The following is a 19,925-nucleotide window of genomic DNA, read 5'->3' on the forward strand; positions in this document are numbered from 1 at the left end:
AATTGAATTTGTAATCACTAAAGTCAGGTAGCTTTGCGTAGCTGACCGGTTGCTCGACTTAAGTGAACTAAAGAATGTTCTTAATAAATACTTGAGGTTGAAACTTTTTATTATAGGTTTGTGTACATAGCAACTCTTGTAGTATCTATACGAAATTTGATTCTCTAACTTTGCTATTTGGCTTTCGCCTTTTAATGAGTTAAGCGGCGTATAAAATTCAATCGTATCTTAACTATGTGCAAAATTCTTAAGATTTAAATTTAAGATGGTAGTAGGCATAATTTGCTTTGGTTTTATGTAATTATTATAGAAACACAATTGCCCTTTGAATGCTAAACTAGCTAAGATTAATTGTAACCTTGAAACTCATTTCCACATAATAACGGGGGTCTTAACTTATTTTCTAACGAAGGAATCTAATGTTTAGTGTTTCACATGAATTTTAAGGAGTCTTATGATCAACTAATAGTAACTTAAATGTATATACATACATAACTAATTAAAAATTTCATATTGTATGTTTGTAAGATCATCTCTTGAAAACGACTGAATGCTTTCGGCTAATGTTTTAAACAGTTCGTTGGATATAATCCTAATGAATTTCGTACGGAAAAACAATTTGGAAAAATTGACTGGAAATTTAAAAATTTTAGAAAAACTGGAAGCGCCTATTTCCATGAGACTTTTTATACAACTCACGATTTTGTACTTATGATACACTTTGGCTCAGGTTGTAAACAGTTTAGAACAAATATATGTATGTATGTATATCCAAAAAGTAAGATCGCCAGATGGCGCTCGAGTCGTGCTCTTTTGAAAATTCGTGTTTATCGATTTGACATGCATAGATAAATAAATAAATTTATATAGAGGTATACACTGCGACCAAGAGATCTATTACCTTACCTAGTACCTCATCCAACCCTAAAGATCCCAGATATTGGAAGAGATATTCAGTGGATGGTGATTGTATAAATTCAACGCATGGCTAAAGTTGGCCTAGGTACTTCCCTCGTCTCCTTGATAGACTCGTAGAAATGACATAGGTCGTTCGACCTGATCTCTAGCTTTTAAGGGTTTCCTTTTAGTCCACAGTGCCCCGTCAGAAAACCTCTTATTATTGCCATATAGCTTGTAAGGTTGTAGCCTCCCAGTAAGCATATAACCTCGCGTATATCTACGGTGTTACTCCCGTGTTGTTCTTCGAGTCTGATCCTCTCCTTCCTGAACACTTCCTTGTTTATCCTAGGTCCGATAGTAAGCTTTGCTTCGGCCCTATAGGAGTCAAGGCGGTCGCCGTTTTGGTGAGATGGTATGCTTCTTCGTCACCCCCAACTCCTATGTGACCTGGTCCCTAAATTAGTTGGATATCATTGTGCTCCACCAGAACGTTCAGCCTATCAATGCACTCAAGAAGAAAGGAGAACTTGGCCTCGAATAATGAGAGGGCCTTGAGTGTAGCTTCAATCTTATGTACATAAGATAAAAACGATCACAAATTTATTTCATGCTCCGGTAGCAGTTTTGACTATTGGCGCCAGGCTGTAAAATCGACTCTGAAGGTTCCCTTGAAGTTCTGTTTCTGTATTGGCTTTAATATACGGGTCCACACAATGTGGTTATGAGCTCCAAAAATTAACATAATTGAAGAAGAGCTTAAGAACAGGAACGTAACGGTTAATATATTCAAAATAAAAATCATAACAGTAAACATTACATTACTGTTTTTTTGATCAATTTAATTTATGATTTTTATTTAATCGTTTTTTATTTGGATTTCTATTTTTTCGATACCACTTTGATCGCTGTGTTTTGATTTTTTCGATCATATTATACCCGTTATTTTCATATATAGGTTTTTAATCAATCTGTTAGTATAAAAAAATTCCGTTCTTAGATGATCTTTTTCAATACGAGTGTGTACTTATTTATTGTTGTCGGTCTGACTCAACTGAAAATGTTAAAGTAAAATCTTGAAATAAACAAAAATAACGATTGCAGAAAAAAAACACTTAACGTACCTCCTTCATGTATTTTTAAATCTGTACCACAGAGATAAAAATAGGGTTCAAACCTCTTTCTACCTTCAAGGCAGCGAGGGAAAATGGGGTAGCCATTTATACTGATCCCAGTCGTCTATTTGTGCCGCGAAAATTGATCATTCAGAGTGAGGGCAGTGGGCTGAAGGTGAACTCGCCCATGTCTGCCTGTCATTCCTAAGCGAATTAGTTTCTAACAGTGGCTTCCGAAGTTAAGAGTGCTATAACTGGTTGCAGAGTAAGTGGTACTAGACCTGACACCTCTGTAGGTAAACGGTCAGATATTTCATGAACAGGTGCTCCCGAGGGACGTGGCACCTAGAGCACAAAAATTGAGCTATGATGTTTACTATATAAACATCAAATACTGACTCAGTGTCAGTTTTGGGACCATCAGTAGAGACAATGTATAAGTCCGGTTTCAGTGGCCGTATTTGGCCAATATTCAATCTCAGCGAACTCAACATGATTTCTCAGCCTGCAGGTGACCTTTAAGACCTTTATATGTATGAAAGCGAAAAGTGTTGGTAAGAGTAGCTGCAGTTCCAGGAGTTGTTGAGAAGTAAAAAAAAACTCGCTTATAATAAACGAATCTTTACTAAGGAAGATCGGAATTGATATACTGAATAGCAACAATTTTAAGTGAATAAAGTTAATTTCAGTTAACAAAGACAAATATTTCATTTAAAATAGATTGCACAACCAGATTGCAATTCCAAACCTACAACGATGCAAATAATTAAAATAAATAAAAGACCTACACAAAATAAATAAATAAAATAAAGCTGAGCAATTAAGTGACAAAGCGTGGGCCAAACTGTGTGACTACGGTGGCTAAGTGAGTGGCGCGTTTCGTCGGCGTTTCGGCAAAATGTCGCACTTTAGTGCGATATTCGAAAATTTGCGATTGGTGGCTGCCAAGCGTATGCCAAGTACGCCAACGCACCAGCAAAAACAGCAGCAACAACAAATACTACAACAACAACAGCAACAGCAACACACAGCTTGCAATAGCAATGCAATAGCAAACAACGAAATCCAAACGAATCATCACTCGTCGCCGCCAACACCGGAAAAACGCAACGAATTGGAAAATGGCAAACGGTCACAAATACACATTAAAGAGCCGCAAGAACAAATGCAACAGCATGCAGCTGTAACACCCATGGTGCCAGGTGGCAGCAACAGCGTCAACAACACACCCAATCGACAGCATTACGCAAAGAGGCAGAGTATTTCGGGGCGCGGCACAGATATCGCTAAAAATTCGCCAATTCTTGTTGGGCGCAACTCAGTGGTGGGCGGCGGTGGAGGTGGTGCGGGCGTAATTGCGGAAGGTGGCGGCGGCGGCGGCGGCGGCGGCAGCAGCAGCAGCGGTAAGGCACGTGAGCTCTCGCCCACACCGAAGAATCAGGGACAGCGTAAAATGTCGCAGGATTTTCGAGCGCGTGCCGGCAGTTTTATACACGTGGACGAGGAGGGGCGCAGCATACTTATACGCAAGCCGGTAAGACTGAAGAATATCGAGGGCAGGCCAGAGGTTTATGATACGTTGCATTGCAAGGCTAAGGAGGTAAGTGAATAATATATAGATACATATATGTATGCTTGTGTGCAATGGAATGTATGTGATCGAGCGTGAAGTAGAGTAATGGGGTAATTGATTACGCTGTGCTGTTCTTAAAAAGTTAATCTTTGACTTTAGCTAATTCAAAGCTTAGTTACAAGCTAAGATTTTGTATGGGAAATGTAGTGTGACATCTTCATATTTGTAACTGAGTACAGGTCATAGATCCGGTTGTGAAATTAATTTACAAAACTTTGTTTATGTAAATTTTTTGGAATCCTGAAATTCTCAAATTATGCATAAAAAAAGTATTTATCCGTGGCCCCAAAGACTAAATACTTACAGATTTAGTTATTTATTAAGTCATTTTAGGTTAAATTGTGGGAGACCCTTGGAAAAAAAAATCAAACTGAAAATATGAAAAAATCTGCGTATTTTTTTAATTTTTCCCTTGTCAATTGTTGCAGGTTGTGCAAAATTGTATGAGTATTTTTTTCTATTAAATAGTTATGAATTGAAAGTACAGTTTATTCCACGTAAAAATGGGTACTTTTTTATGAATCAATTAAAACCTGGTTCTATTCTGGAAACACTCTTTGGAAGTAATGGCTGAAATGAATATGCCTTCCTAAAAAATGTTTGAAAAAAATTGTTTTTGCTTTTCCATAACATTTTTTCGTTTGGATACGTCCTCAAGCTCACTAAAATTGTTAAAAAAAAAGCTCCGTTAAAGTGAAAAAAGTCAACAAACTCTATCTAAAAAATGTTGGAACTTTATAATTTACTTGAAAATGTCTTTATGTTTTCTATGTTCCCTGTATATATATGAGACTGGTTCAATCAAATCGACAATCTGTTTTATTCCCTATGAAGTATTTTCGGGACCGTGTAAAAAGACGCTTGTCAAAAGCGCAGCCCCTGATATTAATATTTCAATATACATATCGATGGTCCTACCTAATAACGACACAATTCAAAATTCTCAGTAATTTTCCAATGTTTTCTCAAACAAAGTTTTGTTTAAAGTGCGATTAGTATCATTCTGTCCCTTGTCCAGCCATAAATTGTGAAAAAACTATCGTATCTTACCCAACTTCAAAATCTTGTATTCTAGCACTATCTACAAAAAAATCGGTTTTTGGAATTTGGTCGACTTCTTCAATATAACTTTGTGGATATACTGGAAGAACTCCATATAGGAGTATTATCCTCAGGATTATGTAGAAGAATATCATATTAACTGAATGAATGCTTTTCAGATTTTTCTCTGTTATTCTCGCTATATTCCTCTGCAAGCTAAAATTTAGTTACAAACACTTAAATTTCGCAATTGAAAGAAGGCTAATACAGGAAATTAATTCTATTGCTGCTACTCTCTAAAAACAATAAAAATTGTAATTACAACAGAATCAGAGTATTTTTAAATAGGCGTGGCGTATACCCATACAAACCGATTAACTTAGCTGAGAAACGTTTCTAATAAAATAAACATAAAAAAGGCAAACATTATTTGCTGCTCTCGAAGTTGAATGCCATTCCGGTGGGCGATACAATTAGCAATCAAAAAAATAGTGGAAGTGTTGTCGCAGTTTAGAGGTCAACAAAAATACGAATAAATCCTAATATCAGGACACAATTTAACTAAGGCGCCACAAAAACATAAAATGCGTGCTACGAAAACCGGTCACATCAACTGCTAACAAACACTGTAATTTTCGCTTTAGCAACCATGGCAACAAAAACAATAACTTTAATTGCATTCAATGCTTGTAGTTGCATCCACAAATTCCGCCTAACTATTTGAACAACAATGGCTAATTAAAGTGTTAACTGACTGTCATCACTGGTTCATGTCTGTTGGCTTGTTTGCTTGGTTGGATGGACAAAGTTTTATGCGGGCCAGTGTGCCAATTATGTTTATTTGATAATGAACTAATTAGCATTGCAAGTTTACTGAAATAGTTTTCAGCAATTACCACTACGGAGCTATGTATGTAAGTGGGTTGAGAATTTTAAGATTTATTCAAATGTTGAAAATTAGTCATTTCGGCCTAAAGTTTTCATGTAAACTGAAACGAAATTGCGGTTTTTCTCGTTGTTTCGTCATTTAGGCCAAACCGACTAAAGATTTGGATTAAGGGCGTTAAAATACAAAAAAAAAATAAAAGTGGGTCTCATCAAAAGTACAGAAAACTTTTTTTGTGCCGGTTTTTTGTTCTCAATTCATTTTATGTATTTATAGCCAGTTTTAGGCAAGCCATTTAAATGAAAAGTGTTTTTTTTTTTAATTTAAATTCAAAACTGACAGAAGAGAAAAAATCATTTTTTAATTAAATTGCTGGTTAAAGCGGCAGTTACTTTCGAAAAATCTTTATCTTCTACAAAAGTTGAGTTTTTTTTACCAGCCAAAGTTTTTTATTTCCCTTTCGCATATTCTCATTCAGAAATTTTCATATTTTCACATTCACATTTATGCGATACGCATTGCATTCTGTCCACTTCGCTGCATCTATGTACTTTTACTTACTCACTCATCCAATTCAATTTATGTTACATATACGCCATGCATGGTGGACTGCTTACATACATATGAACACAGAGTATTCATTTCGAGCGCCGACGGTCAATCGATTAAATCACTCACTGTAAATTATAGGATTTTACGCACTCAAACACAGACAGAGAAACAAGAAAATCGAGTAATGGTTATGAATTTTTATGAAAAGCTGTTGCTGGCGTAGCAGACATTCGGAGTTAACTTCGTGTGAGACATATTTTTACAGACATACATACATACATACATACATACATACTTATGTGCAGAGATACACACATGCACGCAAATTTTCAGATTCAGTAAAGGCAGAAATGCTGTGAATAAAAGCACAACTTTACAACTTAATACCGTTATAAGAATTTCGACAGCACCATGTGGCCCATAGCTGCGCAGCGTTACGCCACATTCAAAGAAGCCATTCACACGATTATTACCTGCGAAACGAACAATGAAGAACAGCAAAAAAGAAGAAAGAGAGAAAATAAAACTTTCATACAGTCACCGGGGCAAAAGTAGGCGGTTGGTTTAAATAAACAACGCGAAAGTGCAGCCAAGGAAGAGAAGAAGTCTTACGTCTAGTTGCCGGCAAGGAATCGGCGGAAAAAGGAAAAGACGGCGGAACTTTTTATTATATTGCAATATTTTTTTTTTGTGCTGCCCTTTTTGCTAAAAAAATATCTACGTGCAGTTCACAGCTGCTGCAGCAAGGGCGTTCAGTCAACTTTTTAGCCCGTAGCCCTCAACCTTCAGTCGTGGCTGCTGCAACGCTGTCATCATTAATGTCAACTTGTGGCAAATACTATGGCCTGCCAGCGCGCACATGGCGGCACTTAAACTTATTTATTAGCGCTTGCACATTTGTGCGACAGCCAACGAAGGATTTGCAAAGCAATCTGTGCGCAACTTAATTAGCAGTGCAAGACATTAAAATGTGCAACAGCCGCAAAAAACGCCCACGCCGAATGAATGCACCAACACGGCGGTTGAAGGTAATAGACAGGAAGCGATTGTTAATAGACTTGGGTGTACGTTTGTCATGTCTCGCTCTCTCTCTCTCTCTCTCTCTCCCTCTCTCGCTCTCTTACTCAATTAAGCAATTTGTGGCAACATCAGTGAATCGCTTTTAAAGTCAACTTCCGTTTGCTTCCGTCGCAGTCGCGCGGCTTAATTAAGGCAGCAACGGAAATGACGTTGGTAGTTAAAGAAGACAAGGCGGGTTTCGTGAATCCTGTGTGTATGCGTGGGCGTGTGTTAGATAAATTTATTGTTTTATTTTTTACTGTTTTTATGTGGATAGCTTAAATTAAATTGCAAGGAGAGAATTATCTTATTAGATTACACCCTAATCCCTGGGTTCAGTAGCAGTGCTGAGGATATCGCAGTTTAAAAAAAAAAAATTGAACAAGCTACGATTTCCTATTTAAACAGCTACTTCCAGATTCCGTTGCCTGCCAATTGTTGGACACTCATGGAAGATGAACTGCAAAGTCTTCTTCCTTTAAATCTCCTGCAAATTTTATTTGTGTTCAGAGCTAAATTAAAGACGAAACAGCGGCGCTTAACAATTTTCCCATTAATACCCTAACTAGTCACCTAGGATAGCTTACTAGCAGCGCTAAAGAACATCGATGTCCTCTCGGTACCTAATCTGCGTAAGCAGTAAGTTCAACGAGTTTTCGTTTAATTGCTATTTAGTATATTTTTGGCCACATGCATATCTCAATCTCAACGGGAATTCCCCATCCAATTCCCTTTACAACATTTTGTAAAGTTGTGTCTTTCGATCGCCCTCACCTGTAAGCATTTTGCGCTTTTGAAAGTGCGTCTATTTCCACAGGCTCTTCTGAAGAAATGATGACAGAGCCGAATGAGCGCATGAAAAGTTCCGCCTGCCTTCGTCAAGAAAAGAACATTAAACGTCCTTCTGACATAAGAATATATTATATCTAGATTTGGTTGTTTATACTGAGTAAAGGAGTCGTGGATGGCGCCAAGTGATTTATCGTAAGCATTTCTTATGAACCCTCCTTTCTTTGAACTCATTCAATATCGTCCTTTTGAATGAGACTCTGAGTTAAAGAACCCCTGTACAGGATTTTCCTTAGCCAAGTTGTATTGCTGAAGCTTCCGATTCCAATAGTTTCTCATTTTTATCATCTTTATCCTCGTTTCCCCCACTCGTTTTCTAAAAATGGCAGATCAGGGGTTACAACAAGACTCCTTCTTTTGGTCCCGCTTAGGGTACAAGCCTGTTGTAAACGGGAAATATTTTAAAAGGCGATCGCTCATACTTTCCAGATGATTTATGCAGAAGCATCCTTCAAAAATTTATTAATAGAGATAGTGAGGCCTATAAAACTTAGCAAGTATCGGCCAGCAGTACATTGAGGCTAAGAAATGGAGAAAAGCTTCTGGAAGAATTATATACTTTAAACTTACTTGCTTGCCTAAATTAGATCTTTCTCACGAAGTTATTTTTAGGTCATTAGAGAGTTAAGTGTCTCATAGGTTATACTAAATTCAGGTGAGATTTAGAATTTTTTATTTCAATTAAGCTTTTATTTGAGCTTAATATTCCGAATTGTTTTCATCACTCTACACAAATTCCACTCAAGGTGTAAAATTTTTCAGCATACCACAGAATGGGTATCACTTTAAAAATATACATTGCGCATAATTTAGCGTTTTGAATATCAATCAATTTGCATACTGAATAAATAAATATTTGTGTGGCGCTTAGACTACGCTGCTATTTTAGGCAAGGCAAGCCAGCAAGCAGGCAGTGGCTTCTTGCCAGAAACTTAAATTTGCTAAAATTGAATAAATTTGGTAAGAAATTTTTGGTTATCGGCAAGTGCCCCTACAGGGAAAGTTGGCAAGAAGTGTACATATGTAACTTAAGAATATGAAAGGCCCTTGTGATGGGCATGTATGTAGTATGTACATATGTGTGTAGGCCACAAGGCCTTCGCTTTGCATACCGCCTGTTGCAGTCTCACTAGCAACTTTCTGAATTCTATGCAGTTACGGTTTTTTTGCATTTTAGCGACGATGTGAGTGAGGTAGGGCCTTTCTATATTAAGGTAACGATATGTATGTATGTATGTATGCTTGTTTGCTTGCCAGTCAAAGAGGATGCTTGACGTTTCACAACTGTTGCAACAACTTCCGTTTCCTGTTGCCCTCCATTTACACGCACGTCATACACCGACACGCCCAAAGCTATACATTTCACTAGTCCTTGCTGCTCCCAAAGCGGCATGTAGGAAGTGTTTATTTACATAAAGCAATTTGGACAACTTTCTGCTGCGCACATTGCCGCTGCCACAGCCACAGCCATTGCCAATTTAGTGGCACAATACTACCCATAAGAGGTGCAGCCGCAAGCAGCGTAGGAGCTGCCAACTAATAGCACCGCGGAGATTTTTTTGCCGGTTTGTTGGTTTGTGTTGCCTTTGGTACCGGCGTTGCTTGGTTATGCGACTAGCAGTTCGGTTAATGGCAGTTATTAGTGTCAAAGGATGTAAACGCACAAGAAAATTTGCGCAAAACCCAGAAGAATGATAGAAAAAGCAATATGAAAGGAAAAGTAAACAAGAATTGTTGAACAGTGTCACGTCTTTCGGCTGTCTTACGTTGCGAAAGCGAGGGCAATTGTTGGATCGTGTTAACAAATATGCACGAAGAAACGAAAGCAAAATAAAAAAAATTAAAAGTAAGCTGTATTAACAACAACAACTGCAGTTAAATCGACAAGTCAAAATGGAATTTTTGCAGAAGACCCATGAAATTAAAAATAGTAGTATATGGATTTTATTTGCAGTTATTGCCTTATATTTGATGCAAAAAATTTAGTCTTGGCCCTTCCGAATATTGTTCCACGACCAAGTGCCAATTAACTGTGAACTTGTCTCCCATCTTTGAAAAATCGTCTGCCCCAGCCTCTGCTCAACACAGAACCACAATTACTATCATACTTAAAGATTACCATATTTTGGTGGAAATAATTTAATGATCCAATTTACTTTTTATTATTTCCTCACTGTTAAACTGCGACTACGGAAACGCAAATAGAAAGTTGTTGCATTACTGCACTTCCGGGTGGACAAACGAGCGCGGCAAAGGCGAGCGAAAACTTTGACATCAAGCGGAGGGTAGTACGAGGCGTACATAAAAGGCGCGAGGTGACAGAGCAAGACCAAGCAAGGGCAAAGGCAAGCAGGCAGAAGATGCGCAAATAAAACTTTTGCACTCAAAATGGGAAAAGGGAGTAGTAACTTTGTTGCTTATTAAAATCATATTTTCGTGTATGTATGTATATGTAGGTAAAAGTTTATTTGCGAAGTGCAATAAATGCATAATTTTACCGCTATGCAAATAGTGCAAAATTTTTCTTACAAAAACTGAGTGTTTGTATAAGGAAAATATGGAGATATTTTATAAGCAATGATGTTTACTGCAGGCATTTTCATTGCCAAGTTGCAACTCTTCCTTTTGTACTTCTGGATTTTTCTACTACTTCTACTACCAACAAAAAAGGAGAAAATATGCATTTACTCCTGCTGTGTAATAACGAAATCAACCTTCGCCAAAGTATTTACAGAGATTTGTAAAATAATTACCACTTCTTCAAAATACATTACGTAAAATTTGCTGGGATTGGGAGGATAAACATAGGACAAAATACAAATACATTTCGTCCTTTCATAAAATTTCCGCTAGAAATGTCAATTGTTATCCTATCACATCAGTTAACGAACTAGCCATCTTCTAGATCACGCTGTGGCTACAGTCAAACTATTTATAGAAATGGGCTCATTTAGCCTTTCTTATATTGTCCGTTGTGTTATCACCTAGTTGATTTTTCCTGGAATAGTAACTGAAGGTAATTCAAATGAAGCTGTTAGGAAAGGAGCTAGGTGCCCAAAATAAAGTTCCAGATGCTTTATGTTTAATAGGAAATGCTGGGCACTTTCTTCGCTACCTTCTAGTTTTATTATATGGGAGTCACATTCTCTCTGCATGTTTGACTATGGGCCAGTGGCCCGTTTTTTACAACAACAATTTTAAATATTTCTATCTTTGATCTATTAGGCAGGTCTTGTGTCTTCGTCCTGTTATAGTCAGGTCAGAGTTCCTTGGCTATTTTGGAAGTCATTATATCTGATCACCTTGGCCTTGCCAGTCTAAGAAACTAACTTCTCTTTGAACGAGTCCGTGGGGGCATCCCAGTGCAACGGCCGCGGATTTCTCCAAGGAGGCTTCTGCCTTCTAACGCCATCCGGCTCTGCGAGTTTGGAAGGTGAGAGGTTCCTTATAGCATACAAGATGTTTTACAAGCGAGTCCAACAACCTGCTGCTTGTTGAACCTGAAGCGGTTGGAACCGGATCGAAGCACGGGAAGTAAGATTTGACTAGTGTCTGCAAGGAATCTTTGACTGATTTTGTCGACACAACATTATCTTTGTCAACAGGGCAGCTGAGAGGCATTCAATTTCTGTTATCCTCTAACAGTTGCGGCACTGCACAGAAGACGTACTCTAGGCGCTCTACGAACCGAGTATGAGACCATCTGTCTAGGAGTAGTTCAAAGATTTACACAGAGACTCCTATGACCTCCCTGCCCGAAAAAATGAACTTAAGGATGATTTGCTTAGCGAATTCATCAGACATGCAGTTTCTTGCAATGCATCTGTGTTCTGGGAACCAAGTCAGCTTGATTTGAAAATAATCCGAGGCAATTGGGCGAGACCTTTGGCATTCTCCGACCAGTTCCGATCGAACCATGAGCGATATAAGAGCCCTGACCGTAGAATCCCTCATAGAACACAACTTCTCCAAATCTGATCTACAGTTTTGATCGATCCGTGAAGAATTTAATTGGACCTATTTATTCAAACCTCAGGGGAATATGTATAGAGAAGGAAACAGGTGGAGTCAGCCTCGGCACACTTTTGAACCGTATCTTCGGGTATGAAGCTTAATTTTCAATGACTGCCGAGTGCTCTTGCACTGGTTGGGAGTTTTAAGCAGAGCCTTTTAATTTACGTGGGCACATATTTTTTATTTTTTTTTCACTTTTATATTTTTATTTATTTTTTTTGTTTTTATGTATGTTACCGCATAACTTTGGACCACGTCAACAGATTTCGATAATTATTTTTGCATCGGAAAGGGAGTGTCTCAGAGGTGGTCCCATACTAAACTGGTTTAGATCCGATCATTGGACCATATTTTTATATGAGAATTGAAGTCGGTTTTGTTTTTTGCTTCAAAATTACTTGTTTATATTCCTGCTTTGTAAAGTCACTTTCTTTGTTGTGGCTGTTTTGTGTAATGTAATTATATCCTCGCTTTTCACTTATTTTCTATGTGTGTGGACAGGCACATTCAATTATGCCTGAGTATGAGTTTTCCACAGTCTGCTATTTAGCGATATTGATTATTTTTCCCTTATGAAGGCACTTCGTCCCAACAAGTTATAACAACACCGATACAATGCAGTTTAATTGGCAGTTTTTGAGGTGGAAAAGAAATTCGTTGAAAAGATAATTTCTGTTTGTAAGATAAAGGTTATCTCGAAAGAACATTTTTTCCAAAATTGTTTTAGACTTTGGCCAACTTTATTAAATTTTCTTTCCTAATAAAAGCATCGTTTATTAAATTTTCACTATAAAATATTTTCAACTATTTCTTTTCAGTCATTATCCTGTTCGAAGGTGACATGCATGAGCAGCGTTATGGCGCTTGGGACGGCGCCAGTAGAAGCGCGCAAACCCGATGTGGTATTGGAACATGCCAAGGATTTTTTGGACCAATATTTCACATCGATAAAGAGGTAGGCTACGGTAATACGAGTGTAAATTAATACTGAGTATTTAGGAAATTTTTTATAAGTCTTTCAAATCTATAAGCCTATAAGTAGTAGAAATTATGTTTGAGTTGCTGGTCAGCTTAAGATTAGACACATAGATAAATGCGCGGGTAAGTCAGAACACGAGACACTGCGACCTAGAAATTCTTTTGTATAACTAATGAATCCTAAAAGGGCCTTGGTAGTCGAATTCCTTATTTCTAACGTTTTGGTCAATGAAGCTTTAAAGCAAGTTTATGTTTGTTTAGTCAAGGCTGGAAATTCACAAAAAATTTGTTCGTAAGCTTCCTCGTCCTCAAGGCATTCCCACCCTCTGGCCCTGAAAGAATACTGACACGAATAGAAGTGTGGAACAACAAGGGATTTTGACAATGTGATGAACCCACAAGCTACAACAACAAAAACCAAATTCCCAAATCCCTTTTCGCTAAGACATTTCTTCAGATTTGAAAATAGGAAATGGTCAGAGGGACAGATTAGCAGGTTGTCAAATAAAAATAAAATAACACAGCTTGCTAAAAAAGGGCAGTGCTCTACTAACATATGGTAGTTGTTAGTTGATATTAGTTTAAGGTACTTGTATACACTACGATCAGACGAGAGAGAGATTGCCATGTGATATTTATTTCGAGCTCCGTCTACATTCATACTTTCATTTTTACAATATTTATAAATTTTTTCCATTCTATTAATTTTCAGGGCTTCAAGTGTGGCTCATGAAACGCGCTGGAAACAGGTGCGCCAGAGTATCGAATCCAATGGCTCTTATCAACTTACCGAAACAGAATTGATTTATGGCGCGAAATTGGCCTGGCGCAACTCATCGCGATGCATTGGCCGCATACAATGGTCTAAATTGCAGGTAAAAGCAAAAACTCATCAAAATTCATTTATATTATATGTCACTAAAATATTTAAAATCTTTACGAGCGTTTTTATTATGCGTTTACAAATTTTTGTTACGAGAGCATTTAGTGTCGGTGAATTAAACAAATTCATAATTAAATTATTTGATGAATGAAAACTGGTAGGCGATTCGTAGCAGATGGGCGAGGTGAAGTGTTTGACATGTTAACACGCACAGCTGACAAAACACAGACGTTGAATGTACACACAGATACGCAAGCATTTAAAATACGCGCCGTCGAGCAGCAGCCGTTTGCGGCCATTGATAACTGAATGAAAAATTTCATTAAAAAGTTTACTTTCTGTATGTGCAACTAGTTATTTCGCGCTTCTGAACCAGCGGCAGTGTACTCGAAATAAATGAGTTGTGTATAAATGCATAAATATTTAGACCACAGCTGCCAAAAGTTTAGAATATACCAACATTCGTCATTTATACATTAGGATGCACCTGAATCTATACAAAAAATATTAAAAATTATTTATTTTATTTTAAGATTTTCGCAAAAACATTTTACAGAGATATTAAGATTTACGTGATTTGAAGATCTCCAAAAATCTCATTATTTTGATTCCGTTGATAAAGTGTTCAATCATTTTTATGCAGACCTTATATGTTTCAACTCTCCAATTACCTCAAGCTATTTTTTGGGGAAAAAATTTTTAAACTAGTTTTATTTATAAAAAATTAAATTCTTGGAGATCTTTTCAATCGGTCGTAAATCTTAATATTTTTCCGAAATACTTTGGCTTCCGTCTTTAAATAAATAAATACATTTTATAATTCGGTGGAATAACCGCAACTTCTTTTTTGAGGAGGCACGCTAATATACATATTTATGTATGTTCGTATATATATATATTTGATTGTGGACTTTGATGCGAGCATATTTGATTTATGTATCTCCGTTTATGCTTTGTACACAGTACGTCAAGCTTTTGAATGTATGTCTGTTTGCTTTTGTAAACATAAACTATAAACTTGGGCAAAAAGTTTGGTCAACTTTGATCTTGATTCAAAGTCGAGAAAAATTCGTACAATAAATTGTTGTAGAAAAAATGCAACAAATATATGTTTGTAAAATTATATTAAACGCATGGAATTGAAAACAGAAACCAAACATGAAACGAAATGCAAAAGTTTAAATTGACTTAAATATTCAAAGATGTCTCGCTCCGGAAGCACACTCTGCAAGAAAATGCTCTAAAGCTCCCTTTTATGTATGCATGTAAATACATATGTATGTATGTGTGTAATTCGGATTTTTGGAGAAAGGGATAATATCTATGTCAAAAAAATTAAATGTAGAAGGTATCACAGCCAAGATAGCAAGAAAAGAAAAACTCGGTCCGTACAACATTTTTTCTCTGTGGGTTTCAATTGGAAACAATCGCATAATAGCTGAGAGATATAATCCTTCTTTCGTTTCACACTCATGTGTCCCATAGCGAGCAAGATGTTAAGACATCCTCGACTTTTCGGAATACAAGCTTTAAAAAGCTTATGGTTTGGTATGATGAAGAGCGGGTTAGGGCCACAAATCCTCTAGCAGCGCGTTCAGCGGTTGGAGGGGATTCAGCTCTTTTGGCATTGTTCCAGCGTGTGCGTGTCTGCTTTAGTCTCCAGTTTTAGTATTTTCTGCTTTTAGTGTCCTTTCCTAAATCAAATCAGTGTACTAGGGCCCGTCAAATTTTCTTAAGCACCCTTCATACCCTGGCATTAAAATTAATGTTCCCCAGAACATTAAGGGATTTGTGGTATTAAAGGAGAGCAATCTTTGAAGGGAACTATTTACATATCGCCTTTAGAATATATTGACATTCGTAACTTGTCTAAATTGTTATTTCTCGCACCGCTTCAAAGATTGCATTGAGCTCGCCGTTGAACACTATGGCATCTTTGCCTAGAGGGAGGAGTGGGTTAGGGTCGTTTACATGCAAGTCCGTGTACCTGGTTTATTTTCCGCATTGCTGTTTTGCTATCTTGTTATAAGGATTTTTTTTTGTCTTTTATGTAGCCGTGGTTTTATGTATGAAGAACCCAAGATATTGGACTTCATCTTTTAAGGGAATCTCAGTGCCATTTATTGTAATTGAAGGAAACTTTACGTTGTGCGGAAATATAACGCTCTTGTTTGGATTAAACGACAGCTGTTCTTGCCTGAGCCAGTTTAAAAGTGATCATAGGGCATCCTGCATCAAGTCCCTAAAGGCCCTTTCGTGTTTAACTTTGATAATTACGGATATCTCAACCATAAAGCCTCTTGCATTGAAAGTCTGAAAGACTCTTTATAACAACGCATGACGAGCTCTACATAGCCTAGTTCTGCTATGATCCGCATTTGGCTCAACATATTGTGGGCTTGTGCCCTGGTTTGAAAGCACTAGTTCTAGTGTCTTTAAGTGCGTAGTCCTCAACATTGTGCAAAACTCGCGAAAATTCAGCAAATTTTCATTCAAAATTTCAACGTTTTAATCAAATTTTTCAGATTTTTTTTGAGTATGCAGTTTTGCAGCCCATTAAATTCTAGTTCAGAGCTAGTCGAAAATCGCATTGATTATTGAGGTTTTTTTTTGTTGAAGATGTTTTGCATTTTTTTATATATGTAAAGTACTTTCGAAGAAAAATTTTTGTATGTAACTGACTGCGCGAAAAAAATATCAAAAATCAGCGGTAATTCCTAGCTACTTAAAACTTGTACTTTATTATAATAGAATTGATTGGGCGAAAGTTTAAAATTTGCACGAAAATTTGCTGAATTTGCGCAAGTTTTGCACAAAGTTTAAGAATTATATTTTTATGCGTTTTGTTGTGGAATGAACCATATTTTTATACAAAATTGGCGGAGAAATATTATAATAACAATTGTTGCATATATTGTGAAATATTTGCTGTGCCAATACTTTGTTTCGGCAGTGTATGTATGTATGTCAAAATGCTAACGTCCGTAGCATTGATTTCATAATAGATTTTTAAGCAAGACAACTGAAAGCAAAACCCACATTCGACATTCGTCTGGCCGGTTAAGCATTTTCCTTTTCCTTTATCATTCTGTTCTTATATTTTCCTCTTTTCCTCCATTACTCCCCATTACACACTACCTAGGCGCGACCATCGTTTCGTATTTCTGTGTACATTGACACCTTTTTCAATTATTCCACTCGGCTGAATCAACACACAGTCTCAATTTCAAGTGAATTTCATGGCTATTTCCGATTCATATTTAACAGGCAGTTGATGAAAAGTTGAAAAAAAAACTGTTATTAAAATGTCGGTATCTATTGGAATATATTTACACTGAGAGAAAAAATTTAGAATAAAAAAAAGTACCAGATATAAAAAACGACGTATATGAAAGACCACCAAACCAACTCGTAACAAACTTTTGTATTTAGTATCGAAATATTCAATTCAAATACGTCCATATTAAAATTAGCCGTTTTGCAACTCACGGATTCTTTTTCATGATTAAGATACCAAAAAAAGATTTATTTCTATGCTGTCTGCTATGGGATTAGAACTCTGATCCTCTAGAAATTGGCAAATGTCGCAAGCATCTTTGCGCACACAGCTACAGGCAGACATGTAAATGCGTTTTCAAATAATGAGTTTGAGTATTATTTTTAAATACGAATATTTTAAAACGATAATCAAATAAAAAATATTCACTTTTACTATGCATTATTATTACTATGCAGTGAATTCATAACATTTTTCTTAATATTGCAACGCGTTTTTTTCACTCAGTGTATGTACATATGTTGTTAGGGCTGTTTCTCATCTCTGTGTGTATGTATTGTTGACAGTTTTTTGCACTGCATAAAAAAAAACAAAAATGGCCACCGTCTCCAAAGGGTTAAATTCAGACACAACAATGTTTTGAGTTTCAAGTGGCCACTCTATTACTTCTTGGCCATACGAATTTTACACCTACTTCTACTTTTTCCTAACTGTACAACTTTTAATGCCTCAAGTGGTGAAAGTTTTCGCCCACTTTCTCGCCGAGATAGCACATATAAATTCATATGTACATACATATTTCTTTTTTTCATACCTGCCTTAAGCGGTTTGTGATTAGACTCTTATTTACTTGAGTACATTCACTTGCGCTTGAAGTGATTTCCTTAATTAAGTTCACACTTGAGCTAAATTTAAAGTGTGTCCTTGCTGATGGTGTTTAGAGCAACATTTACTACTGTGTTTTGTTTTTATTCGAGTGGTCTGTGCTTCATCCCGCTTCACTTATACTCGTTCTTATACTCTAAAGTGTGGTCACTCGAAAATCATGGGGTGAAATTGAAATTTCACTCTCATAAATAGGCAAGCATGTCTGCATGAGTACCTTACCAATAAACACACAAACGGGTTCATAAATAATTTAGTGACGAGAAATAGTCTCAATATTTTTATTGCATGCAACCATTTTAATACCAATATTTTCAGAATTTTTTTTTAATGGATATTAGCATTATTACTTTATACATTCATAAAATTTGGGCTTTCCTGAATATGTGTAAAATGCAAATGTAAACTGCTTTTTATCAAATTAATTTTGCTTAAAATTTTGTATATGTATATACATACATACATTCATTTCCGACCACTTGTTGCTCGAATTATAGCAGATTGTACGACCGCAAAATTAAAATTTTATTCAAATATGCAAAGAGATGCATATGCATATGCATATTTAGGGTGGTCCAAAAATACACGTGAAAAAGTAAGGTCGGAATCTGTATGCTCTCACCCCCTAGGATTGTTCTATACCGAAAAAATATACCCATATTTCTTATTTTTATTTTAAAATAAAAAAATATTCAGAGGTCGCTCAAAGCGCCCAAATTTTCCATGGGGAAAACACAACTTTTCGTAGAAATGGTATAGAATTCTTAAAAATCTATATTTTTCTATCGGATAGCTCGGTTTCTCTGTAACAGATTCCCAATACTAATAGACTTTCAATAATAATACTCAATTGTTTATTTAACCATTTTTTTTATCGAAACTATAATTTATAGGTCCGCCAAAAACCCACAAACACCTTGAAAAATTCAATGGGGGGACCAATTAAAAATCGTTAGTACAAAAAATGGTTAGATAAACAATTGGGTATTATTATTGAAAGTCTCCTGAAGATAACCAGAGTTTTGCGATCAAAAAAATAAATGACACAACTATACAAATTCTAGCAATATAAACAAAAGTTTTGGTGGTATGTTAAATTTGCTCCTTTTGTAATTGAAAGTTTTCTAATGAAAAATATTCCGACGAATTGATAACCTTCTACTTTTTGTGAAGTCGATTAAAAATATTTTTATTCAACGGAGTTGTAGTAGGCAGAAAAGCCCACTTTCACTCACTAAGCCATACATGCGTGATAAATAATATAATAGGGCTATTCGCGATTCGGTGCATAAGAGCTGACAAATTTATGCAATTGCAGAAATATGCCATGGATTGTGAGTGACCTTTATTAAACTGTCATGGTAAAGCCTTTGCAAAACAATTTTTGTGCATCAGCTTTGGTTTTCTTTATGAATGCAATGCATAGCATTTTTATGCTATGGATTTTCGGTATTGCAAATTTGCCAAGCCATGACAAATGCAAATGCGTGTATTTTGTTTGTGTATTGCAAATAATTTGCAATACAAATTTGCAATGCAATGATGCTAGGCCATTTGCACCGGATCGCGAATAGCCCTAATGTATTTCTTATGAGTTCTCGATTATAATACTGCTAACTATGTAATCAGCATTCTAATGTATTCAAAAAGTTCAAACAATTTTATATTCAAACACATTAATTTCTCGATACTAGGTAATGCAAAATTGAAAGCCCCACTTTTCTTAGGACATCGCCCTGGGGAAAAAATGCCTTATCGAATGTGAAAAATGTTGTTTTACGGATTATTTTTTCGATTACTATACATAACAAGGGTTGCCTGTGATTTACCTTATTCCTGCGATTTGTTATCGATAT

General features: G+C 36.4%; 1 protein-coding gene across 1 annotated transcript in view; it reads left to right on the plus strand.

The window, feature by feature from the left end:
- LOC118742119 (nitric oxide synthase-like) overlaps positions 1-19,925 on the plus strand; it is a gene marked incomplete in the record, with an annotated part of 128,905 nt that overhangs the window by 35,147 nt on the left and 73,833 nt on the right. Inside the window, 3 exon segments of the mRNA XM_036474080.1 lie at positions 2,737-3,612; positions 12,865-13,001; positions 13,737-13,899. Coding sequence (XP_036329973.1) covers positions 2,911-3,612; positions 12,865-13,001; positions 13,737-13,899 — 1,002 coding nt within the window.

The sequence above is a fragment of the Rhagoletis pomonella genome, unplaced genomic scaffold, assembly GCF_013731165.1.
Source record: "Rhagoletis pomonella isolate Grant_MI unplaced genomic scaffold, Rhpom_1.0 Rhpom_scaffold_00006, whole genome shotgun sequence".
Taxonomy (NCBI): Eukaryota; Metazoa; Arthropoda; class Insecta; order Diptera; family Tephritidae; genus Rhagoletis; species Rhagoletis pomonella.